At 44.8% G+C, this 26,710-nt stretch overlaps 1 protein-coding gene across 6 annotated transcripts in view; it reads left to right on the forward strand.

The window, feature by feature from the left end:
* CACNA2D4 (calcium voltage-gated channel auxiliary subunit alpha2delta 4) overlaps positions 1–26,710 on the forward strand; it is a 133,117-nt gene that overhangs the window by 18,490 nt on the left and 87,917 nt on the right. For 5 of the 6 annotated variants that reach the window (XR_007508734.1, XR_007508733.1, XR_007508732.1 and 2 more), the window contains exons 7-18: positions 571–631; positions 1,236–1,386; positions 3,530–3,604; positions 4,838–4,927; positions 13,155–13,268; positions 14,343–14,421; positions 16,484–16,617; positions 18,376–18,393; positions 19,690–19,767; positions 21,082–21,162; positions 23,625–23,699; positions 25,102–25,188. Coding sequence is in view for 3 of the 6 variants with exons in the window: in XM_049822242.1 (XP_049678199.1) it covers positions 571–631; positions 1,236–1,386; positions 3,530–3,604; positions 4,838–4,927; positions 13,155–13,268; positions 14,343–14,421; positions 16,484–16,617; positions 18,376–18,393; positions 19,690–19,767; positions 21,082–21,162; positions 23,625–23,699; positions 25,102–25,188 (1,043 nt within the window). In the remaining 3 variants the exon portion in view is untranslated. The remainder of the gene's footprint in view (positions 1–570; positions 632–1,235; positions 1,387–3,529; positions 3,605–4,837; positions 4,928–13,154; positions 13,269–14,342; positions 14,422–16,483; positions 16,618–18,375; positions 18,394–19,689; positions 19,768–21,081; positions 21,163–23,624; positions 23,700–25,101; positions 25,189–26,710) is intronic. The other variant, XM_049822244.1, reaches the window with a different exon arrangement.

Below are 26,710 nucleotides of genomic sequence, written 5' to 3' on the forward strand. Positions count from 1 at the left end.
GTCAGCCTGACTTGTTATCCACTTGCCAGCTGCAAGCAGCATGTAAGGTCATGGCACAAGAGGGAGGCCCCATGCCCAGAGGAACTGGTGAGATCCTTTGCAGCTGTACCTTGGCCTAGCGGCCTCTTCAGCAGATGGCTGCATGGTCTTGTTCTGTGACCTGTCACGTGTTGTGGAAGGGGAAAGCAGATGACGGTGAACAGAGCCTTTAGCAGGGAATCTGAGACACATCCCTGTCACTCCTGCTACTTTTTTATGCTCTTCACCACCCTTGGGGAGAAACAGATGCTGCTGAGAACTACATCAAAGTGGCAAAAAGTTCAAAGTGCAATTGCTCCCCAAATTCGAACAGACTATGCCTAGATACATTTTACTGAGAACTGCCAAAGACCGTGCAACTCTGCTTGTATTTCTGCAGAATGGCCACAGATATTGCTGGCCAGACCTGCGTGCCCCCACAGGGTAGCCGGGTCTCAGCAGCAAACAGCAGAAGTGCAGGTGCCTGGGGAGTGGGGGGCAGATGCCTGCCTGTCTGTGTGTGTTGATTGCTCCTCTTGCTGCTCCCTTCAGGAATAAAGTGGTTACCAGATGAGAACGGAGTAATTTCCTTCGACTGCAGGAATCGTGGCTGGTAAGAGTTTTGGAAAGACTTGGCCAAAGCACCTTTCAGACTTCCTCTCTCCCTCTTTTCCAAGGTGACACCTTGGTGAGTTGCTGATCAGCAGTTACTGTCCCATGCTGCTCCTGCAAGAGATGAGGGGTACATAAATGAAGGCAATAGCAGGTTAGGAAGCCCTACCACCTGCCAGCACCAGCTTTCCATATGGCATCTAACACGTGCCACGTGGAAACTGCCACCAGCATATCCTTCCTCTGTCCCATCCTCCTTATAATTCTGCAGCCAGAGGGACGGGGCTGGTCAGACTCCAGAAATGCAGGACACTCAGTCTGCTCAGCATGGCTAAAGGAGGTTTTAGCAATTGCCACTCTAGGCTGAATCTGCACATAGGTCTGCAGCAGGCCCAGCACTTGCCACTGTGGGACGTGAGATGCTGGGGCCAGCGGGAGAGGCAGATTGGTTGGAAGGGACCCATCAGATGCCCAGCCTGGCTCTGCTGGATAGCTGTGCTCGTGGTACATTTATGCTGCGGCTAGCATCGTGTGACAGCAGTACGCCCAGCGTTCCTCCTCCCTGTACGCTCACTCTGCTTCCTTGTATCCTTCTTTATAAAAAGGTACATCCAAGCGGCCACCTCTCCCAAGGACATTGTCATCGTTGTGGACGTCAGTGGGAGCATGAAGGGCCTGCGGATGACCATTGCCAAACACACCATCGTCACCATTTTAGATACTCTGGGAGAAAATGACTTTGTCAACATCATTGCCGTAAGTATGTCCCATTTCCAGTGCTGAGTCGTCTTCCTTGTACCTCATACCAGCTCTTCAGTCCCCTTAGCAAACTACAGGCATTACAGTGGCATAACTACAACACTTAGTACCATGTTGGATGGGGGATTAAAACTAATTACCCTTGGGAAGTTAGCTTTGTGTGGTCAGCAGGGTGGCTGCTAAGTCATCTGACTCCCCTCTATGGAGGATGTCAGCTGCATCTTTTTGCTTGCTTAGGGATGTTGAGTGCAACAGATAAAAGTGCTGTAGAGAAACACCTGAGCCAACAGGGACCTGAGCTAACAAATTTGCATAGCATAGCATAATACTCTGTCTAGGTCCAGTACCAGTATAATCCTCAAGATAATGTTTCCAGTTGAGTAAATCACCACCATATGCCTTTTTGTGCACCAGCATACTGCAAGGCTGCAATCCAATTCAGAGTCAATATGCACAGGCCTGCATGGAGTTTGGTCAAGTTGCCTCGGTGTTACTCTCTCCCTTTTTAAGCTCCGGCCAGGGTGAGGATGGGCTGGTTACCCATAGAGAACCAGCACCACTAACCACAGAAAGCAAAACTTTTCCATGATCCACGCCAAGACTGGGGGGTTTGGTGCCAGGTTAAATGCCTTTAAATGGCTGCTCACCTCCTAATTTTCAAAGCTAATTCAAGGGCCATCTCTTACCCCAGGCTCCTTTCTTATAAAAGTTTGCTAGGGCATGGTCACTGAGATATAAAGTCTACTTTTTGTTGATAGCTTCTTACTGTGTAGGATAGTTAGAAAGTCCAGTGGTGACAGCTCTGTCTTTATATGGATGGAAAATTTTTGGCAGAAAATGGAGGGAAGTCATTAAAGAGTTGGAAATATCATCTGTTCTTCAAAAACAAGCCCAGAAAGAGCATGTAATATATATTCCTTTACTCACACTAAAAACTTACTGGCTCAGACACATTATAGCCTGACCGAAGCTCCTATTGATCACCTGATCATCACTGGCCTCTTGGCCATGATGCTCTTCTGAACCTTGCAGGACAAGGTTTACACTGGCATGTTTTACTTCACATGTGTATCAGGCTAGAAGCATATGCCCCACTTATTATCACAATTTGGTGCATGTGTGGAAATGTGATACGTTATCGTTCAGCCGTGAGCCAGAGGCATCAGGCATTCAGCTACAAAACCACTTGCAAGGGTCATCTGGTGACTGGGGACTCACAAAGTCTCCAGCAGTCAAAAATATGTGTAAATAGTGCTAGAAGCAAGGCCAGGGCACAAGTTAGAGTGTAGAGAAAAATCTCTAGAGTGTGAGTGAGAAAAAAAGTAACTTTGTATTTGTAGATATACCCAGATAGAACTCAGCAAAACACCATAATTAACGCATTATTCAAACAAATATGAGATTGTCATGGTTTAACCCCAGCCAACAACTAAGCACCACGCAGCCGCTCACTCGCTCCCCCCCATCCAGTGGAATGGGGGAGAAAATTGGGAAAAAATAAGTAAAACTCCTGGGTTAAGATAAGAACAGTTTAATAGAACAGAAAAGAAGAAACTAATAATGATAATGATAACACTAATAAAATGACAGCAGTAGTAATGAAAGGATTGGAATGTACAAATGATGCGCAGGGCAATTGCTCACCACCCACCGACTGACACCCAGCCAGTCCCCAAGCGGCGATTCCCTGCCCCCCCTTCCCAGTTCCTCTATTAGATGGGACGTCCCATGGTATGGAATACACCGTTGGCCAGTTTGGGTCAGGTGCCCTGGTTGTGTCCTGTGCCAACTTCTTGTGCCCTGGCTGGGCATGAGAAACTGAAAAATCCTTGACTTTAGTCTAAACACTACTGAGTAACAACTGAAAACTTCAGTGTTATCAACATTCTTCGCATACTGAACTCAAAACATAGCACTGTACCAGCTACTAGGAAGACAGTTAACTCTATCCCAGCTGAAACCAGGACAGAGATTTATCCAAATTATAATTTGCCATGATCACTACAAATCATTCTTAAGGGAAATATGTATAAAATGGCATAATGCTCCATACTGTTTTCTGAACATCCACCTAAGACATAAACCCATTTTATGAATTTTCTCCCATTACAACCCCTTTCTTTTAATTTTCTCTTTGCAGTACAATGATTATGTTCATTTTATTGAACCCTGTTTTAAGGGCATCTTGGTCCAAGCAGACAGAGATAACAGAGAGGTGAGTACCAGGCTCCTAACCATGTTATTCAGGTAGCTCTCTTAATGTAAGAAGTACATGGCATTAAAACGCTGTGACATGAAACTCCAGGGACAAGAAACAACCATCTCCCAGAAGCATGTGGGTTTGCATTTCAGAAACAAGCACCAGTTCAGTGGTATGTGCTGGCTCCATGGTTCACCTTTGCTTACACGAAGCCACTGTAACACGGGGTCAGTCGGTTAGTTAAACAGCAGCAACCAGCTTCCCTGTGTCACAACACACTCGGCACCACCGCTGCCAGAGCACGAGTGGACCAAGCCCAGACTGCTGTGGAAAAACAGCGTGCGGAGGGCAAAGGTTCTCCATCTTTGAAACCCCATATCCTCAGCCCTCAGAAAGGAGAAAAACCAGCCCTTTCCTGGTGAATACATTCTCAGCCTGGCCTGATCCTTCACCAAGGTGGACTGCCAGCAAGCTTTCTCTGATGAGAGGTTTTGCCATTTTGATCCAGGAGGTCTCAGCAGCCCTGAGGTGGTCAGCCTGTGTCCGTCTGCTCCACCGCCTTCTGGGCTGACTTGTATTTTTAGCTCTTCTTACTGGTTTTCTTTCTTCCTTTTTCTCTCTATATTAATACCACAGAGGCAGCACATCTCTCCATGTCTTTCACAACCATATTCCTCTCCAAATTTCTTTCCCAGCTTAGCCCCGAGTCACAGAGTACAAGTCCAGAGGGTGATGTCTCCTGCAGTGTTTCCCGAAGGATCCCCAAGCCTTTTGGACACTATCTTGCAGAGAGCACTCTCTGGGGGTTTCATTTACAACCAGATTAATGCCTCTTAAGTAGTAGACAAGCATTCAACATTTTTTTTCCCAATCCCGTTGCACTTGCATGCACAGGAATTTTTTTTTTTTTTTTTTTCCTGAAGGGGTGGATAAGGGAAAGTCCAATTTCTAACAGTTTTGTCCCTTGCATGATGTTTCATGGACTGCCAATGTTTCACAGCCCATAGGCTGAGAAATGCAGTCCTGCTGTGGCTGCGTGGGCAAAAGTGAAACATGATGGCACTGCCAGTGGAGCAGCCACTTGACTTTCCCACCTCCACCCATCATGGTGCAGCACTACCCTGCCAGCAGTGGTGGAGGATCAGAAGTCCAATGGCACAGACTTTTCCAGGTTAGCCTTTCCTCCCCTGGTCGAAGACAGGACCCTGCCTCCAACTCACTGCTGCCTTTTTCCCCTCTTCTTGCCAGCACTTCAAGCAGCTAGTGGATGAACTGCAGGCAAAAGGAGTGGGGACTGTGAACAAGGCTTTGACAGAGTCCTTCAAAATCCTGAGGGAGGTAAGAGAGTTGGTGCTGATGCTTGCATCGGGCACAAGTGTCCTTGCCTGGCCCTAATCTCCCCTCTACATCTGATGACTTATCACATACGTCATGGTGCTGCAGGGGGGAGGTGGTATGAGCTGATCTCACAGGCCCCAAATTTGTGACAAGCGGTGTGCAGGGGTGGCCCAGCTTTTGGGGAGGAGTTGGTTTGTGTGTGATGCCCCAGGACTGCTGATCCCTGCCCAAGAAGGATCAGGAGCTGACAAGGCTGTGGCCTCATGAGTGTTTGGTTTTGTTTGTTTGCTTGTTTGTTTTTAACAAGCGCACAACTGAGCATTGCCCAGGCACCTTGGTTAGAGATGGTGGCAATAAAATGTAACTGATCAGCTGAGGGCAACAATTCTGGTCATAAGTAATGTTATCGGTGAGCCTTGGCAAGTAGATGATGATGAAGACATGAAAGATTATTCTCAGGCTTCAGATTTATTTCAATGTCATTTTGCTGAGTGTCAGTGCTTGAGGAAGAAATCACAGGTACAGGAGAATTAATCAGTCAGTCCGATCATGTCCTGTGATAAGAATCATAAATGATTCATTGCCTTATGTGAACAATTGGGACTTCAGTAGCCTGGAGGTAAACATACGACTTAACTCTGTTTCTTAAGGAAAGTTAACAAAAAAAGGACCAAGAACCAGGAGAACATGCCCACCTCCTCATGGCACTGTGTATAGTGGGGTTGGCCTAATGATGCCAATGACTTTGGTGCTCACAAAAATATGTATGTAGTTCTATGCCAGTGGCCATAATGATGGCATTGATGTTAAAGGTAGTGTGCTAGAGGTATTGATGCCCTGGGAAGGATTATCCACTCATATTACAAACTGAAAGTTTAAGTATGTTGGCTATTGTAATGCTGTTCCTAATTTATGCCAGTGCAAGCATGATCAGAGTTGAACCCAGGGATGGTGGTAGCTGAGCTGACTTATCAGTGGTAATAGAAGCATAATGGTTTTAATGGCAACCTGAGAAAAGTGTGGTGTAGCCTTGGCATTGCAGTAATAGGCTGGCAGCATTCCTGGTAGTAATGGTTCAACATCTTTGGAGGAAGATAGTTACTGAGATGACCAGGGAAGCAGTAATGATATAAATTGAGAACGATTACATGGACTAGATGCCTGCTAGATATTTTTCTACATGTATCCTTGCGTTTTATGACAAAATTAACTTTATCTTTAAAATAAAAGATCCAGAGCCTATATAGGCCTGTGTTGTATAAATCGGAATATTTAAACGATTTTTCCACTAGAGGAAAAACGATTTCTTAATATCTAATGTACTACTGGTTATGTACAGTGACAACAAATTAAAGAAGCCCAATGGACTACAATTGCAGACTCTCAACCAGCACAGCTTTGAAGGTCTCAGTGGAGAATAATGGAGCATAACCCTAAGGAAAGCCTGCTTGCCCCAGCTGAAATAGCAGCCGGTCATGCAAAACACAGGCACCAAAACTCATCTGGGTCCACTAATGAGGAGACCTCACACCTCCTTTCTGGCAGGCATGGCTCACCCACTAGACTAGGCAATCCTCAAGCCTCCAGGAGTCAGGACCTCTATAAAACCCTGCATACTTTAAGCCAGGCATGCCCAAGGGAAATAGAAGGTACATGGTGGAACAGCTGAGACAAAAAAAATTGTGCTCCACTGATATAGCTGGACCAAAAATACTTCCAGAGAGAGAGTGACGTCCATGCATCCCAGTGGAGTAACGTAACTCCACTGCAGTAACAGAGAAAAAACTATTTGGCAGGTAGAGAAAATATTTTTCCTCTCCATTTGGCATTAAAAATGCAGTCAATGGTTTAAGTAGTAATCACTTACCTTGATCCTTGTTGATTCTCCCTTAACTAATGAGCTCAAAACAGCTCTGAGATTGCTCTTAGACGGTACAGCACCCAGTGGTGATAAAACCTTCTGATGTTATTCACTCGCAAGGTGAGGTGCTGCTTCCCTCATGCCTTTTGTTATCGCCTCAGATCTGGAGAGAGGGCAACTGACTCGGGCATTTGAGCATTTTTCCTTTGAGCATCTGCAGATGAGGAAAGGTGGCTGTTGTCTCAGTGACTGCTGGTGTGACGCTTCTCTGCATCTTGGAAACCGCTGTCCACGAAACAGGAGTTCAGAAACAGTAACTTCATTGTCAAAGAAAGGTGTGAAACAGGCCTATATCTCTTCCACCCGGCTTTCCTTTCCCAGTAACACTGGTCGCAGCTTTCTTGCAGAGTGTCGTTCACTGTAGTAATCACTGTAGATTGCCTCCTCTTTAGCAAAATGAGACCTCAGTCCAAGGTCACTGAAGCCATCAGCTGGGAGCCTTGTTCACAGCCAGCTGTGGGGTGGCTGCATGTGCAGCAGGAGGCCTGCAGGACCTCCTGCAAGTCACTTTGCAGCTTCATCCCAGGACTTCTGTCTGCCCGGTGACATTCAGAAAAGACAGAGATTGTGTTTCAGTGTACACACAGCAGCAACAGAGGCTGCAAATACATAGGCATGCAAGTGTAGAAACACGCCTGTTGTCCTGCAGCTGCCTTCCCCAAACTGTAGCTTTCCTGGTAAGGGCTTGTCCAGAGAGTACCTTGATATCACCAGCTGGAGGACCCCAGGCCCTGCAGGTCCCACAACTTCAGGCAAAAGGGTACCACCTATCAAGTGCTCCTATGCTTTAAGGACTCTAAAATCCTCTCTTAGAGCTTCTTAGATCTATATCAGTAATAGAGGAGGAAAAGGGTTTCTATCAGTGTGCCCTGAAACAAACCTGTGCTGCTGCAGTCATGCGGATGGGAGAAGGGGGAACTTTGGTGGAATTGGCCACCCCTTTCCCATCAGACAAAATTCACATTCTCAGCTTGTAATCATAGCCATTCCTCACAGACTGTCCTGTTATTGTTCACAGGAGCACACGCAAGAGAATGAAAATGAAAATTGCTACATCATGCTGATGAAACAGGCTTTGCTGATTACAATAGACAACCAGTAATAATCTCTGTAATGAAAGTGGCTGCAAAATTTCCCTGGTAATTTTCCTCAGTCCAATTGCTTGTAGAATTAATAGCCCAGTAGAGACCTACTCAACGAGGTATGAGTAGCAGAGACAGGTTGAAGAAGAGCACGATCTCTCACTGTCTTTGTTTTCCTCCATTATGTCCTGGGGTAGACAGGGCATATTTTAATCCATGACGCAATTTGCAGAACAGCTTCAGGAGAACAGTTAGCCAGAGACTCCCCTGCCCCTCTCTGCCATGCTCAATAAACCACTTAAATTCTCTATTTCAATTTAGCCACACATCAAGTGGTTTCAATAAAATATGTGTCCCAGGGAAACCACGGTCTTAAGCATAAATTTATAAAGTGCTTCAAAATTCTCAGGTCTCAAGTGCCACCTTTTGAGCTCCTTTCTTGTTTACCAAGTTTTAGTCTATCTCACTGCTATCTTCTCTTCTTTGTTTCAACAAGCTTGGCATGTCTTGTCCTCTCGCCCTTTTCCTGCAGGATTTATACCCCTTTGTTCTGACCGCTGCTCTGCTCAAGGCTGCTTCCAGGCTGCCTGCCTTCCCTGAAACACCATCCTCCCAACAGTATGTAAGTGCTGCAGCTGAGAGCTATCAAGTGCTAAGCAGAGCAGAATAATTACCTTCCTTGTTTTACACACCATAGTCCTCTTAACACAATGTGTAACAACAGCTACATTTCTTCAGACTTTGTCACATTGTTAATTCCTATCCAGCTGATCTGCCTCTGTGATATTCCTCTCCAGCCAGCATTCAGCCTCCTGGTTGGTATTTGAGCCTCTGACTATCCTTTCTAATGTACATCAGTTGTAAAGATATTTATATATTTTTATCAACTTGCCAAATGTGTGTGTGTACATCTATACGTATGCAAACACACACCCCTAATCCTAACAGAGTCATATATATATTCACAGATTTGTTATATATGAATCTTTTAGGATTAGACAGTACAAAATCTGTTACTTTTATGGGTCCTCCTTTCTCAGGATCTGCTCAGAGTAAGTATTTTGAAAGCTGATGTTTTTCTGATGCTGCTGAGGAAAAGAAACCCCAAGTTCTGCTCTCTGAGGCCACCTTGGAAAGAAGTTTCCTTTTAACACCAAACTGGATTAATGGTGCCTTGACTTACTGCTGAACTCAGAAATTACATGAATTTTGAGGTTAATTATGAGTAGGTCACTCCAAAATAGCTATAGGCGGGGAAAAAAAAAAATGGTGAAACTTGTAACAAACTGGATTTCAGATGTAAATTTCTGTGTGACTTGAGAAAACTGGTGTCACAAAAAGAATGAACCCGTCTGCTGATGTGAGTAATCAAAGGAGTTTGTGGCCTTTTACACCCAACCTGTGTGGGGAAGCATTTCACTTGCACACTCACAAGAGGACTGTGTTATTAATTTTTCTAGCAGTGTGCTAAATGTTTAAGGACAACTTACCCATCTAGTTTCCTCCCTTCTTGTAACACATGTTTTCTGTTGATTTCCTCTTTGTCCTTTGTGATCTCATGTAGTCCCAGTCAGGTCTCAGCCCATGAGGCAAGTAGTTCAGCAACGCCTTCTGCAATCCTTTCCCTTCCTGCTGAGCACAGATTACTCTAATGCTTTCAATTAACTTTTTCTTTAACCCTACCACTTTGTGACCCTGCCTGTAATTCATTCATTCTTTTCTTTGTTTCTTATCACTTCAGTGTGTACCCAGCCATTACAATAATGTCCTTTTGATGATGAAGTATGGAGGCTATAAAGCATCTCTGTCTGACGATTTCCCTCTGGTTTTTATCATCTGGCAACATACTCTTTTTACTCCCTTTCTTGTTACTTCTCTGAAGCTTTATAAATCTTTTCTTGACTCCACTTGCATTTTTATGGACCTGGATTCTGCAGAAAATTTGTCAGGATATGCAAAGCTCAGGATTTCCTGTTTACCAGTTTATGCCATTTTGTTTAATGCCATCTCTCTCACTTCTTCACTGGCTTTCTGTTTCCTTCTCTACTGCTGATTTTCTACCCATGAGACACTTTACACTAAATTTGAATTTTCAGTAATTCTGGGGGCCACTCTGGATGCAGGTCTGCATAAGAATGGGGTAGGAGGAGACTGAGAGGGGCTGCTCAGTCATCTGGCCAGATGTGTATATTATCAGCATGCGTGCCTGGGCATCACTGAGCTATGTTGATGTTCCTATTGCTTCACTAGTAACTCTGTGCTAGGCTATAACTGCAAAGTAAATGGCAACGAGCAAACAAGGGAGTACAAGAGACTATGACCCTGAATTAATTAGAGCACGCCTGTTACTCCTGGCAACATCACCAAAGTTATACAGGATAATATGTAGCTCCGTGCCTCATTCACCAACTGCAGCTCTAGCCCGCATCTCTTCAGACATCTGTTCTGTGGACATCTTGTTCCTCATCTCCCCTTCTTTCACGCTCCTGAGACTTCAGTCAGAGCAGGGAATTATGCTCAGAGCTTGATGTGAATGCTGTCAGATCATTTGCTACAGCTGCAGCCAGCCACAAAAGGACCTAAAAATCAGGGATTACCTCTTGTTCATTTGTTTTCTAAATCTGTCTTTTTAATCTCTATTTCTATAACACTGATGATCTCATTTTCCCTGTTGAAAATATCATCTACTCTTGTAATTAGGAGATTGCTGGTTCTGATACAGCATCTAATTTCTCAGTATTATGAGGTCTGAAGTAAGCTACACGAAGAGATGTCTTAAGTAGTTTGATGAAATGGTGGGTGACCTTAATTAAGTGTTAATTTAATAATCATCTAAACAAAATGTTGTAGATTGCAACAGTCTGGAATAATCTGCTTTCATAACTGCAAGGTTCACATATCTGTGATCTGAACCTCAACCTCAACCATCTCCCACACCATTGTAACCCTATGCCTCCCTAATTGACACTCATGCTAGCCGTTCTCTCTGCTAATCTGCACACAGTTGATCTCTGTCCAAGGAATAGCTCACTTGGTACTCCTTGTCCTTTTCCTACCTGATGGTCTGTAGCAGAATCCCATGTGGCTTTCAACTGCTTTTGCCCTTTTGTTTGCACCTAAGGACACCCTGTGCTTGTTCCTGTTGTGCCCCCTCAGCCTTTGCCCTGAGTCTCCTTGCTGAGCAGGGGGCGTGAGTTCTCTGACCCCCTCCTGGAGCTCCAATTACCCTATAGCTGGCACTGATGGGGTTTTTTCCATGGTAAAAGGTGTAGAAGCTTTTTGGACCATTGGAAATGTCAGACCTCGGGGACTCCCTAGAGAAAGACATGGGAGATCCCCACTGCTGGGTTGGCATGACCACAGCTGCAGAGGTACAGTGTATCTCCCCTCTGAATGTGCCGCTCTGGAGATATGAAAGAGGAGGAGCACACCCAGCCACCTCATCCTGATTCAGTCATTCACATGGATGTTTTGCCTGAGAACAGCTAGTTAGAAATGACCCTGTTACACCACCTTTTTCTCTCATGATCATCTGTACTGATTCTGGTCAGTGATACAAGTAATGGGACTATCAAGAAACAGGGAGAGACGGGTTCATATGTGTGGTCATTCTTCAGAAGCTGTTGAATCCATGCTTACTGCAGTAGAGTAACAGGTACTTCCATGATATTAAGAGTATCGTTGAAGGAGAGAGGACTGATAACATAAATGGTGGTGAAAGGAGACGTTATGGTGATATTAGCACTGAACCTGGTAATTCCATAATAAGGGGCAATCACAGAGGTAACTGTAGGAGTGGTGAAATAACTGGGGAAATCTGGACTTGGAGTTGGCTTCCACGTATTGATGGTCATGATGTTAATCTGTAGTGGAACCGCAGTACCATCCGTGTTGCTAAAGACGTTTGCCTTCTGTCCTAACGTAGCATTACCAAACCAGAAGGAAGTTGTGAATTGAACCCTAAAGCATCTATAAGACCCAGTTCATACCCTGTGCTCTTGTTCTCCCATCCAGTGCTTGCTTTTATTTATGCAATTAGTCTTGCCACTTGGATACCTTTTTCCTCTTTTATAACTGCCCTCTCCAGTTTAAAATTGCTGCTGTGTTTGATATAACCTTAGTCACCCTTCAATTAGTCTCTCATATGCTCTCCATCTCGTACCATTGCCTCTCATTAATCTCTTGTGCAGAGTTGTCATATCCTCCTCTTTCCATATTTTTTACTCTGCATCAGTTTCTGTATATTCCTTTGTTGACTAGACTTTTCCTTGCTCAGAGCGTAGAAGCAGCGAGATGCTGTGCAAGAAGGGCGTACTGACACTGAGCTAAGAGCCGCAGCAAAGTAGCCGCTCATTTTTGTGCCTTGACGTCCTCTGCTACCTCCTCTGGTGACTGCTAATTCAACACCTCGGTTGGTGCTGTGTAAGGCACTTGGTTCTCTAGAGCTGGTGTACCTGAGGGCACGAGAGGCAAATGCCTCTGTATGCAGAAGCACTAGATAAGGAGCATTCAAAGGCTGGTCTGCCTGGCTGACCAGGCAGGATCTGGCTTGACAGTAAGAGCAAACCTGTTCAACACCTCTCCGTGTGTCCTTGGGAGCACATCAACGTTTGTACCAGAGTCCCAGAGTGCTTCTGCTCTACCTTAAATATCACTTATGCATAGATAACAGGTCATCTGTCATTACAGTGTAGGGCCTATCTGGCACATTCATAACCTATTTTAGCTCTGATGGCAGTAGCCTTCTTTTTTCACGTGCTCCTGCCCTTCTCTGCTCTTTTTTTGGCAGATTGATGGATTTACCCTGAAATAATGAGTCTGATTTCCCCCTCCTCTCACATTTTCTGCCATAAAAAGTGACAGTTATTGCTGTCAAATCCAAATTGCAGTGTTTATGGTCAGTCTATAGTTGTTTTGCATAAACGAATGTGACTGCAAGATGTGAGGCAGCAGGAAATCGCCCCCTTCCTCCACAGCACTTATTTTCTCCTTATTATTTTACTTCTTTAAAGCCTCCTGTGTCTACACGTGCTAGGCAGGGCTATATAAATAAAAAAATTATACACAGCATACAAACACAATCTTTATTTAAGCAGAACTCTCTAAGCACAGTGTGAGGTTTGCAAGAGGAAGTCAGGATCCGGCCCACCATGAGTAAGTATGCTGCAATTACACAGACACGGCCTGTGCTGAGATAACTAATGCTGTTCCTCTCTGTTTGTAGTTCAGAGATGCCGGTCAAGGAGGCTTGTGTAACCAAGCTATCATGCTGATCACAGACGGAGCAGTGGAGGATTATGAAGCTGTGTTTGAAAAATACAACTGGCCAGATCGGAAGGTTTGTCTGGGAAGTGATAAATAGAAAGGGTGAGGAAAGGTGCTGTCCTGCTATGGTGGGAATAGGAGAGCGTGAGCCAGGATGTCGGGCAGAGCTGAGCATTCCCGTCCTCCAAAATGCGTGCATCCAGCTGTAAACACAAGACAAAGCAGCCAGCCAGGAACTTGCTGTGGTGATTTTAGAGGATCACAGATGGATGTCTGTAGGTCAAGGAATTTTATATTTTTTCCATACACTTTGTTTTCTAAAGGTGTGGGCAATCAAAACATTCTTCTGATAAAATGATACAGACTGAGCTAGTATTTTAAAATAAAATAAAAAACCCACAACTTTTGCAAAGAATTTTAATCCCATCCAGGACTGTTTATATTGGTCCTGTTTGGGAAAGGTTTGGCTATAACCAGTTCTTACGGTGGGCAGGGGAATGGCCCAGACAGCCTCTCTAGGTGCCTTCCAGCCCTGTTTACTTTGGGGGCTGTGATTACAGGCTTGTACTAGCAGAGCAGACTGTGAAAGTGGAATAGACCGTGGCTCATCCTAAACCCTCCTGATTTATTTGTTTACCTCATCCCAGCTAGCAGCAATGCACAAAGGGAGCGAAGCAGCCGACTGAGAGACCAGAGCATGGGGCTGTTAAAGCAGTTTATTTCAGGATTGGCTCTTTTGTTATTGGTCAAACACAAGAGAAATGGTGAAGCTTTCTCTAAATGATTCATGCGGCCAGCTGTTCCCCTGGGTAAAGGATTCCTGTGAGCTATAAACCTCTCCGCATGTGGTTGCTGAGTGCCTGGCAGAGCTGCTATCATAAAATCAAACAGAATTTGCACTTCTGCCTTGTTATTCAGATGATCCCGGGTGCTACTTGGCTCTCTGGGCTTATTGTAATTGGAAATTAAGTTCCAGTCCACAAATGCAAAACCAATGGAGCAAGATGTTCCTGTCTCTGTGTGAAGGCAGAGCTATTGCCGCAAACAGGCATTCACGCCAGCGTACAACAGGATGCCAAACCTCGGCCATTTGAATTTGGTAGCATAGTACAGCCTAATTCTTCTGTCTTTGCATTCTTGATCCCAGGTCCGGGTTTTCACTTACCTCATTGGACGGGAGGTCACTTTTGCCCCCAATGTGAAATGGATCGCCTGCAACAACAAAGGTGCCGTAAGGGAATGGTTCCCCAACCCCCATCACACATGTCGCGTGGACTGCAGCCATGGGGCCCTGGACCTGTTTAAGGCTTACCTGCTACAGCTGGGGCCCATGAGCCCTTGGTTGGAAAACAGCCTAAGGAAAAAGCAGACCCTGCTTGTCCATGAAGTGTTCCTGTGTCCAACTAACACAACTCTATCGTGCTGAGCCGCCACATTTTCCTGTCACGGTGCCAAGGGACACTATGACCGAGATTCATGCTGGCTGTAGTCCACCTAAGTCCCTGTGCTTATTGTGTCCCAGTTGCTGGCTTTTGACAATCTGTCTAAAACTCTGTCAGAAAGCCTGACATCTTTTGGCTGAGATGTAAAACGAACATCTCTTCTTTAAAGATTTTACAGCATTTTTCACAAGGTCTGCAGGTTAACCCCTATATCCTGTCCAAATTCTTTGTGTGCCAGTGGTTTCAGTGAGGTAGCAGGATAGCTTGTTAATCCCACCCCAAAACCAATATTCTCTCTAGCTGGCATGAAATGGCATGAATGGGAAAATCCATTCAGAATAGGTGAGCCACCTCTATGCATTTGGGGCCAGTTAAAAAGTCCAGTTAGTCCTATCAGAGTCTGCAAGAGTAAAGGAAGAAAAGAAAAGAAAAAAAAGAAAAGAAAAGAAAAAAGTCGTCCCTGTTTGGGCATGACCTGGCCTCAGTGAGCCTGGAGACAGTCGGCAGTGCTTGTTACATCAGTATCCTGCTTAAACAGGGAAAGGAAGGGAAGACTGAACGTGGAGGCTGACTAGCTAGGTATATCGACTCTTTTCCTGGCTGAGCAGTGGTTCCACCAGACTACGAAATGCATGGGTGTGTTTGCTACCAAAAATAATTGACAGAGAAGAGCTGCTGGCCTGCAGAATCTCTGTGAGCTGGGGACGTTCAAGGCTCTATTAGCACTATGAACCACACATAGCATTTCTCGTTTTTGTTAGACGAAACAAACCCCTGCATTTCAGATTGCGTATTCAGCCATAATATTAGTGACAGGGAATTCACGGTGCTGTTGGTTCACCATAAAATGTGAGAATGGATTCTCCTGAATAACCAAACAGAGAACAAAAATACGCTCTTTGCATTTGAATTCTCACTTACCAGACTTGAGCTCTGCAGAAGGCTCACTTATTTTGGTGGTTCTGTTTCAACACATTGTATAGCTCTTCCAGTCCTTGTTTTCAAGCACACTAAATCTGTTTCCACATCACAAACCTTATCAGATCATGAGCCCTTTCACATGGCAGTGTTTTCCAAGTGATAACACAAGTTTTCCATCTATCTGACATACTCTGTCCTATATCAAGTACAACAAATCGGTTCCATGTGGTGAGAAGCAGGACAAGAGTCCTTATGATATTACACTGTGTTAGCATTCCTAACCAGTTAAGCAGCTGGTTTTGAGGAACTTTTGACAACTTGAAAACATTCTTCCCCTGTACTCCTTGTTGTAGTATTAGACTTATGGGTCCATCTGCAGGGACAAAGCTCTGCAAATAGGCAACTTGCACTTTTACATGCTGCTTGCAATGGATAGATGGATGTAGTCACCATCCTTGGATGTAAAGCTAGGCAGACAGAAGAGTACAGTGCTGGAAGAATTCTGAAAAAGAAGTTGGGAGTTTGGGCTTTATATAAAATTGGGCAGGGTAGGTGGGTAGCCTGGTGGAATGCTTTGTTTGCAATGTTTGGCCTTCAGGACCAAAGGCAGCCTGACTAGTGGACGGTTTTGCCCAAGACCCAAAGCAACATTTTATATCTGCTTGGTATGATTCTGGTTATATCAAGACTCTGGTCTTGAGCATGGGTCCAGTATTTCGAGAAGAGAGCCCATGCTTTGAAACTCCAGATTTCCACAGAAACTATTGGATACAAGGCACATCAAGGCTCTTTTTGTAAAGTGCAGATAAACCGTCTGGGTAGATACAGTCTTTGACATCTGGTTTTCTAGCTTTGCATGGACACTCATTTAAAAATATGGAAGTCACATTAGCAGAGTGACTCACCCCTCTGTCTTTCCATGAAGGCTACTACACTCAGATCTCCACACTAGCGGATGTCCAGGAGAACGTGATGGAGTACCTGCATGTGCTCAGCCGTCCCATGGTCATCAACCACGACCATGACATTATTTGGACTGAAGCCTACATGGACAGTGCGGTAAGGACCTACAGCACAAGTCTTTAGTCAGCAAACAGTTGGCCTATGGGCCAAACTGGCAAAGGTGTCAGACACCTAGCTAGTATGTTAGGCATATAACTTGTCCCAGCTTCCCATCTAAATATCTTACATGTATCAGAATTTAAATAAAGTCCTGAAATTTATGCAAAACCAGGAGTTGGGTGATTGATAGAAATTATTGGTCTCTGGCTCTGCTGAGACAGACAATTTCTTTTCTGCTCACTCCTGGAGTTGAGATGTGTATGCAGACTCAGGTCTGAATCTGCAGTGAACCAGGAGCCTAGGACTAATCACACAGGCATAGCATGACTTAAGCAGTGCTTCTGTGAAAGCAGGTTACCTTCTAAAGGATTATTCACAGGAAAGATTATTTACAGCTCAGGATACAGGTCACAGAGATTTATTTCCTCCAGCCTAGTAGCTAACTGCATACTGCTTGCCACTCAAAGATACAGATCTCAGTTTGGGAAGCAGGCTCACTCTTTCGGTCCTTGAGCTAGCAAGACCTAATGTTACCGCAGACCTGTGCTCAGCCCTGTGGGTAAAGGACACGTGGCAAAGGACCAGACAGTCAGCACTCCCAGTGCCCCTTGCTTTGTCACAGGCCTGCCCTACAGGAAGATATTTGGATCATGAGCAGGTGCTTATTACGGTGTTGTGTTGCCAAGGCAGCTTTGAAATTCAAAGGAGTAGACCACCACAGAAGGAACCTTCCCCTGCACTTCCCCAAATAGAAGACATTCCCCAATGTTCGTCTCCATCCCTTTTTACACTGCCAAAAGAGAAAGTTACAGGTTTTTGGGGGCTCGCCGTGCTTTCAGGGAGATAGATAAAAGATTTTTTCCTACACAGGACTCTGCACCCCAGAGAATTGTCTGCATAACTGTGACAGCTAGAGCTGACCAGAAGCCAGATTTCCCTCTACCAGAAACAAACCTGACGTCTCAGGACTATTTATACTATCTGAGGGGAAAAATTTTCTAGAAATATTAAGAACGTTTCCATAGACAATCCCACTGGGACTGAAGTTATTGGCTCCGGTCTGGCCAGCAGCAGATTTAGGGTGTCTGCCACAGCCCTGGGGAGAACCCACAGTTTTCAGGTTTAAGATCCACAGTGAGAAACCTGAACTCTCTGAGTTGGAGTAAAAGTAGGGGTACTGAGCTTAGCTTTGTAGCAGGAAATGTGGAAGTCCAGGTCACACATGGTGGTGCTCGGTGTTGTGCTCAGAGTCAAGACCAGCTGAGAAAGAAATACCCCAAGAAATACCTCCAAAACAGCCAGGCTTGCACCATCATGGCGCATAGATGTTATACTCAGGAGACTCTTGTGGGAAGGGCCCGTCCCCCACGTCTGTGCTGTGGCTGACCCTTGAGGCTGCAGCTGTGGCACACTAGCTCTGTGCAGGTGCATGGGGATGTCTTCTGCTGCAGGAGCTGCGCCAAGTGAGAGCTGGGGACGTGGTACTTGAGTGCGCTAAGCAAAACCTCCAGAAATGCTACTCACTACCAAGCAAGTTTATGCTATTAGCAGGCATGCCACCCCTGGCACTGGTGTATGGTGTCACATTTCCCAAGGCAGCCGCAGGGATTTGTTTGCTGCACTTGTTTTGCTGTATCTCTTTTCTTGCCTCTTGGCTTGGCTTGCCATTCCCTTCCTCCACCCCAACCTCTCCCATCTTTGATTCATTCCTTCATTCGTGTGTTCATTCATCTGTTCATCCATGTCTCTCACTAGCTGCCACAGTCTGAGGAGGTAACTGCACCCCTGTGTTTTGTGAGTGTGCTGTTTCCCTTGTGCCAGTTGGTGTGTCAGTGCCAGTGCTCACAGCCACAGCTGGCCTGTACATCTGGAGCGGGGGGGGGGGGGGGGGGGCGGGGCTGGGGCAGCAGGACTGAAGGAGCCCTCTTACACTGGCAAGAAGAGGAGAGGAAATGCTGGATGTACTGGGAAGCTGCGCTGTGCTGTTGGTTCAGAGTAGGTAGGGGTGTCTGTTGTGCAGTAGCTTAGTTCACCAGACCTCTTTTTCCATATGTCAGGTAAGTGTCAGAGACCTTTACTTGCTGTGTATTAGTGCAAGTGTTGCTGTGAGTGGGAAGTTTCCACAAAGAATCATCCAGACCAGTAACTCAAGATACGAGGCTCAAATCTCTACCAAGTGACTGTATAGATTATTGACTGGGTCTTTTATGGCTCCCAGCATACGTAGTAATGGATACAGGAGGTCATTTCTTGCCTTGCTACTTGACCAAATGAGAGATGGAAGGGGGATGCTACTGGCATCAAGGGATTATGTCCTTTTGATAGCTAGGTGTGTTTGGGAGACTCCTTTGCATGTGTCTTGCTTGTTTTACCTCCTTTCATGTATGTGTTTAGAGCACCTGTCTTCTGCAGAACTGGGAGCATCTGTTACCCCATTACATGTGCATGTCCTGTATCCCCTGTAGAGATAGCTTGCTATGTTGTATCTGTTTGGATCATTATTTTGTCTCTGTTTTTTCTAAGCTTAAATGCTTGAGTAACAAGTATATATAAGCAGGCTCTGTGTATAGTTGTGCCTTTTAAATATTTGCCTGTGGTGTTTTGCATTCGTGGTATTCATGTGTTTGCAATGTAGATGACATCTCGTTTGTGATTTTGTTCATATTTGTGTTGCTTTTCTCTATTCCGTGCTCCTTGCGTTGGTGGTTTTTACACTTGTTGCATAAGTGCTTATGTCTACACTCCCAATGCGTGGTGGGTATAAATAGTGCCACCACTTCTGCAGGTTCCTGTCTCTTCATTAAAACAGCTCTTTAATTTCTCCTGCTTCAACACATTTCACTGGCTTTCATCCCATCCTTATCACCCCACATGAGCAAGCATCCATCCCACAATCCTCTCGGATATGGAGTATTGAAAAGTGCTGCCATCTCTTTTTAGAGGGGTGTGGGAGACAAGGAGGTGGGTAATTGTAATCAACATCTGGGGTCCTTGGGAATTCCGGTGCCTTTCACTCGGATTATCTGCAGTATTGCATTTGCTAACACATGGCTCATTGTTCTGTGGCAGCTCTTTGCATCTCAGGCTCAAAGTCTGTTGCTCATGACAACAGTGGCTATGCCAGTCTTCAGCAAAAAGAATGAGACGGTGAGTGCAATGTGGGCTTTGCTCTCCTTCCAACCAGCAGAGGTGAAAGGATGCAGCGGACCTTTGCAGGGTTTTAAAGCCAATGGTCTCTGAAAGAAGAGCTGGCCATTATTGACTGCGGTAGACCCCTGGCAGGATGTGCGGCTGATAATTTATCTGACAAAATGACAGTCTGTCATTTCCTCTGAATGCTATTTCTTCAAAATACTCCTTAAATATGACACTTCTCCCTGTTTTATCCCTTCCATTTTCAAACCTAGCCTAATTCACAGACCCATAAAGCTTCCAGCTGGAAGAGATCATTACCTTGTCTAGTCTGTCCGTTTTATTGCAGACCTTTACATTTCATACAGACGGTCCTTCATGAGCCCAATAACCTGTGTTTGGCAAAAGTGTCATTGAAGAAAGGCATCCAGCCCTGAGCTCTCCATTGCGGTTTCTCACTCTCCGTTAAAAACTGGTGTCTAAAATCCACTTTCAATTTGTCTGACCTCACCTTCCTGTCATAATGGCTCTCTATGCTAGATTGAAAAGCCTGTACCCTTTGCTATCTTCTCCTGGGAAGCATCTTCTGCACTGCAATAATGTCAAACCTGTCTATCTTTTGATAAGATAAAAAGGTTGGACAATTTAAGTGTCTTTGATAAGGGCATTTCTTCTGGGTTTTGAAACCATTTAGACATTCTTTTCTGTACCTTTTCTAGTTTCTCAGCATCTAAAATGGTAGCTGGTACCTTACCACTGCTGTACAAGGGATAAACTCTTCATCCAGCTCCTACAAACAATTGCCTGCCTTCTCCACCTGAGGCTGGCCTTAACCTGTATTAGCACAGCACCGCAGTGGGAGCCTTCATCATGCTCCCCAGATGCTTACTAAACAACCAGTTCCCCATTTTGCGGGGATTTCCTGCATTTCTTTTTCGTAGGTTAGCAAACAACTTTGTATTTGTTGTTTGGTTTAGTTGGCCCAAGTTATCAACTGGTGCATGCCATTCTGCATGATTGCCTTGCCCTTGCTGTTATTTACACATACTGAATGCAGGGGTTTGCCCTCAAAACTTGTTGTCATGATTTTATGTTACTTCTGAATCATAGTCCGATATGGTGACTAGTATTGGGTAGAAAACATCCTCACCATAAACACTGGAGCAACTCCTTGAGACTTTTTGAGGTATGTTAGTTGGTTTTGAATTGATATATTCATACAAGCCTAGAGAGAACATGTGAGAGACTAGTAGGAAGGCAGTAATATGTATTCAGGTAAAGAGCTACCAAAATTTTGCTTCTGAAAGTGAATTCTCCTTTGTTTTTAAGCGATCTCATGGCATTCTCCTTGGTGTGGTGGGCTCTGATGTACCACTGAGGGAGCTGTTAAAACTTGCTCCACGGTATAAGGTAAGACTGAGATAATGCAATTTGTTATTTTGCACAGCAAAGTCACTAGTCATTCTTCCATGGGCATGACTGAAAAATCATTCCTGTCTGTAGGAAGAACTATGAGTATAAAGCAAGACATGTTGGATGCGGTGATGTGTGGTTTCTATACAGCATGTGGGATATCATTCACTACTGGAAGCTCTTAGGCTGCTTCAGAAACAGAAGGACTACATGATCCAGTAGATTGGCAACAGGTCATGGAGCCTTTGCACCTTGATGGTCACCAGTCTAGGTCTCCCAGAGATGAGATGATCTGTCAGCCTATCTCAGAAGAATTAAAGTTCTGCATCCAGTTCCCAGTGGACAAAAGCTGCCATCCCAGTTGGCAAAAAAGAAACCACTTTCATTGTCAGTATTCTCAGCAGAAAAACTGAGGACTGAATGGACTACAGAGAGCCAACTTTTCTGTCATGCCTAGAGGTTCCTTTCTCCAGATCAGCATGCAGATTTCTTGGCAGGACAGTGTACGGGAAGTTGGCTCTCACTCAGTTGTGTTGTACCTAGATAGAGTATTTGCTGTCCAGAATTGTTAGTCCAACCACTTTCTATTAGCTCTATGTTCAATATATCTAAAAAAAATATGTTCATCCACAGGAACTGCCACCACCAGCCCCGCCCCGAGATGCACTGTTTAGTTTGGTTTCTGCTGTAAATTCTGTGCAGCGGCCTTTTGTTCTATCAGTCTGCACACCAGAAGACAGCAAGCACATCTGAGGATCATGCTGAAATCAGGCAATCTGAGCCATCATTTCAAGTTTTCAGTTTCTCTTAAATAACTATCAGGCAACTACTACCAGTTAGGCAGTTGTCCAAAATCTGATTGCTGAACACTCACAGGACTGAAAGTGCTGTCAGAAGCTATGAATTTGTGCAGCGCTTCCAGACATGGATGCAGGGCAGACCATTCACATGCAGCTGTAGGAAATGATCCTTCTGGCAACCCAGGAGCTATGAGAGGCAGGGTGCATGCACTCAGCATGAAAAAGCTAGCTGGTTTGGATCTGGGGGAACCTTGTCTAGGAGCTTCAATTTTTATACACATTTATTTTCTCTATAAGACTAATACCTTTTCATCTTCCTCCCTCCACATCACTCAAAGGCCATGTGAATCACAATAATCTTTCTTCTGGGCCAAGGAGAGACACTGTTCTTTCCTCCAAACAGTGCCAGGAAAGGAGGGAAAATTATTTGAAGGATTTCTTTATATCAGAGGCAGGACACGACTTCCCAGAAGCTCTTCCAACTCCAAACCAGTTTGGAAACCTAGGATCCTCAACTTGAATCCCCTGGCATATGCGTTACAAAGGACCAGTTCCAGAGTTACAGCCCTTGAGAGCTCATACATTCATGATTGTGCTTCCTGGGCTGGGAAATTTCAGCTTTAATAGGCCAACAGGGAAGTTTGCTGTAGTCCTGATCCAATGTCTTGGTTTCATTCTTGCCACACTGAGCTGAGCTGAGCTCAGTGTGCTTTGCAAAAACCTGTTTCACTTAGAGTCCAAAGTTTGATCTGGTGATACGTGTGAAACACAGAATTAATTCCCTTCAAAAAGGCACAGACGGACTGTAAATTACTTACCTCCCCACTTCCCTGCTGTTATCCCTCCAGGATTGTCTCTATGGGACTATAAATTTGCAACATCTTTTTGAAGATAGAAACTTTAGCCATTCTTGTTTTCCTCAAGACACCTTTTGTTTCGGCAAGCATGGGCTATCAGTAGGTTTTTAGCAACTCAGGGTTTAGCTGGAATTTGTATTATATATGGGCTTGATCTGAGTAGTTGCTTTCTCGGAAATCTCTTGTAGATCAGGCCAGCCGCTGTCTGTCCTTGTTAGATTATGCTGTTCCTTAAAAAGCATTTTAAGACTACAGGCTTCTACAATTGGCCTAGGCTAGGTCTGGTCTTGCCAGCACCAAAGCATAATGCAGAGCTCCTCTGAAGATTGACCAGTTTCCAGGGAAGCCATCTGTGAGATTCATACTCGCTTGTTCATTCACTGCTGTGCATGTGTAGTGATGGGCATACAGACCTGTCACTGCTGTTTCTGTACTGTTTCCGACATTCCCCATCATTGCCCATTTTATGTGCAGCACTGCTGTGCCTGCTGTGGACAGCTTATTCTGCCTCTGGGTGGTAATTTTCCATGAGGACAATCAGACTCTAGGAGGGCATCTTTTTCTGAATGTGTACACAAATCAACTACCTGCCCATCCTTTTGTGCATCCAAGCACAGTCAGCCTGCTCAGAGTGGCCAGAGATCCAGAGATAAATGCTTTGGGATGGACCCTATTTTCTTCTGGTCAATACCTTTAAAAGGAAAATATTTCTGAATATTGGTGGTGCCAGGGTATCAGTGCACCCATTACACAGCAATGTTTCTAGCTAAAGCACTAATTATTCTAATGCCTTTTTCTCCAGCTGGGTGTCCATGGATACGCCTTTCTGAACACCAACAACGGCTACATCCTTTCACACCCAGACCTCCGTCCTTTGGTATGTATAGCTCTGAATTTGAGAACCTTTGTTTACTTGGAAACAGTGGCTTTCAGGGATGCTCCTGGTTTCATATATTTTATTGAGCTGTGAAGGCTACCAGGCACTGATATATAGGCACCTAGGAGCATGAGAGCTAGAGAAATCAATTCCGCATACATAGATGTATATATGCGCACACACGTGTATGAAGTGTAAGGCACGCTGCTTGTCTGTTCTCCATAAGAGTGCATGTGAGGGCTGTATATGTGTGCACTTGCTATAATGTGGGTGCGCGTGTATTTGCGTCCATGCAAGGTTTCACTGTCAGGCTGAAGAAACAATTCCGCTCGCTCGGGCATATCTCCTACAAGATTCAGCATGAGTAGGACCACAGTAATAGCTACCCAGCACCTGTACCATTGGACATCTTGGGAATCTGAGGCTAGCAGGGTCCAATACCACAAATCTTAGTAACACAGTAAGTCAGAGACAATTTAGAGACCAGTAGGCTGCAAAACCTGTCAGGGTCTTGAGGGAGTGGACACAAGGACAATGTTTCTCCCTCACAGTGCTACCTGGAGCTCCAGCCCGCACATCTGTCTGTAGACACACAGCTGGCCTCATTACTCAGATACCCAGGCATGCAATGATTTTACACTTCATACGCTTGTCTGTCGGCACAAATCCACCTGCACACAGCTAAAACCGTTAGTGTGGATACTGGCAAGGGAAAATGCCACCACAGGGCTTCACAGCAGCTGTCTTCAAAAAGGCAGCTTCGCACAGGGAGACCACAGGCACAGGTAGTTACTTCAGTATGTGAAGAGAAGGGACACATCCTAGGTAAGGGCACTGCTTTATCCTCTACCTGAAACTGGCCTCTCTTAATCTGCTTCACACCTTGTCCTTCAGCTGGAAGATTACAGGGAAATAGCTCTCCTGCATCAGTTAGCCCTAGGTGAAAAGCCTACCTTTCTGTCAGTGGAGTCAAAGCCAAATTCCCATCAGAAAAGATTTCCTGCTGGTATTATAGCGTTAATGGATTCCACTCTTAGCTGGGGGAAAAAACTGATTTTTCTGGAGGCAAGTGGTGTACTGTACTGATCTATTTAGAAGAACACTTTCACAAAGGAGGTCGTCGACTTTACCTGCAAGTTTACCTGTGTTCTTGCCTGTCCCTTGCTCCTGGATCAGCCTCTCCCACTTGAACTCTCCTAGCTCCGCACTGCCCACATGAAGAAATACATGGCACAGGACCAAGGCAGCACTTGCACCCAAGCAGTGCCTTCCTAGTCAGAGAATAAATTAGACAACCCTATTTTGCAAATTCCATATCAACTCTTAAAGGGTTTGTTTAGGAAGTTATCTAGCCATTTACTTGGGGTTTGTTTTGTTCTGTTTTTCTTTTAACGAATGCCAGTATAAAGAAGGAAAGAAACTGAAGCCTAAGCCAAACTACAACAGCGTAGATCTCTCAGAAGTTGAATGGGAAGACCAGGATGAAATTGTGAGTATCAGAAAGTGAATTTAGCCTTTTTTGTAGCTCCTTCTTTCTATTGCTTTGTGTGCCTGTATGGAAGGGGCGGGGGAGCGGCAGGCAGCAGTCATTCCTGGTTTTTTCTGTGTCTGACTGGCCCTAAGAGAGGCTGGTGGTCTATAAGAGGTCAAGGAAGATGCTCCCCTACAAAGTGCTTGTCTTCCTTCCCAGTGTGAGTTTTCTTCCTCATGGAGCAGGGAGGGCAAGAGCTGGCAGGAGGAAGGAAGCACTTTAGAGGGTGCTCCAGGGAGCCAGTCTGTGTGTACAGGGCCCAAATGCTGCCTTAATACAAAGGCAAGATAGCTTAGGAGTAGGGCAGTGTCCCATGATGTTAACCATACATGTAGTATGTGAGATACAGCTGAAGCCACTCAACTAATGAGATCTGCAACAAGGAAGAAAGTACCTTCAAAAAGACACTAGAGCTTCCAGTCACTATTAATAACAGACAAAGAGGATAAGGGACTCAGACACTTAGGAAAACCAGATTTCCAGAAACCACCTTGTTGCACAGGTGTGGAGGCACTGAAAACTATAGGTGACCAGAGGGAAAAGATTAGAAAATACCTTTTGTACTGTCTTTCGAGCAAAATTATTAAAAAGTGATAAACAAGAAACAGCACGCACCTTAACAGCTGCACATTGCCGCATTGCACAACTAGGAACCCAGATATAATGAAAAGGTAGAGAGATTCCTCTGTGGCTGGTTTTCTTTTACTTGGAAGAATTAGGAGAGAATAGATACTTAAGTTACTAAGATAAGAACTGAATTTGGAGTAAGGTAGAATTAGCTGTGGGACGCATGCTTCTGGATTATGGGGGAGACTGCTGACATAAATGGATCTGATGCTATAGATATCCACTTAAACAGGTAGGACAAATGAACTGCCCAGCAAGAGGATCAAAGTAGCTACTGCCGCTAGTGCAGGCCAAATACAAAGGGCCAGACCAAAGGAACTTTAGAAGTGGAAGAGTGGCAAATTGAGAAAGGAAGTACAGCAGAACTGGGTGTGAAACATGGAAAGCAAAAAAAAATAAGAGGCTTTACATGCAGTGGAACCACCAAGATACAGGTTGCCAATGGCTTTGTGTGGGTTTGCTGATATCTTCTAGGACCTCTGCTCCCATTGTAGTTTTCTCTCTTGCTGGAGCCACTTTTAGAGCTGTTCCTCTTTACCCAGTTTGCTAATTTATGGAAAAAAAAAAATCCAGGAAATGAGAGGACTTTGCTTTACTGTCATATTTATTTGGCTTGCAGGTTCCTGTCTGGCCAAATAACATTGATACCTGCAAGCAAATATGATGCAAATTGTAAGGTTTCTGTCCATAGGCAATCAGAGTAAAATTATCCAGTGGAAAAAAAGGTCAAAAGAGGCATGAAAAACAAAGTCACTTTGTGTGACTTCCAGAAGAAAGAATGGTTGCAGTCACTGAGGGTACAGAGACATTCAGTGACGCGAACGATATCTGCAGTGTGACTTCAGCAAGTCTA

The sequence above is a fragment of the Accipiter gentilis genome, chromosome 18 (genome assembly GCF_929443795.1).
Source record: "Accipiter gentilis chromosome 18, bAccGen1.1, whole genome shotgun sequence".
NCBI lineage: Eukaryota > Metazoa > Chordata > Aves > Accipitriformes > Accipitridae > Astur > Astur gentilis.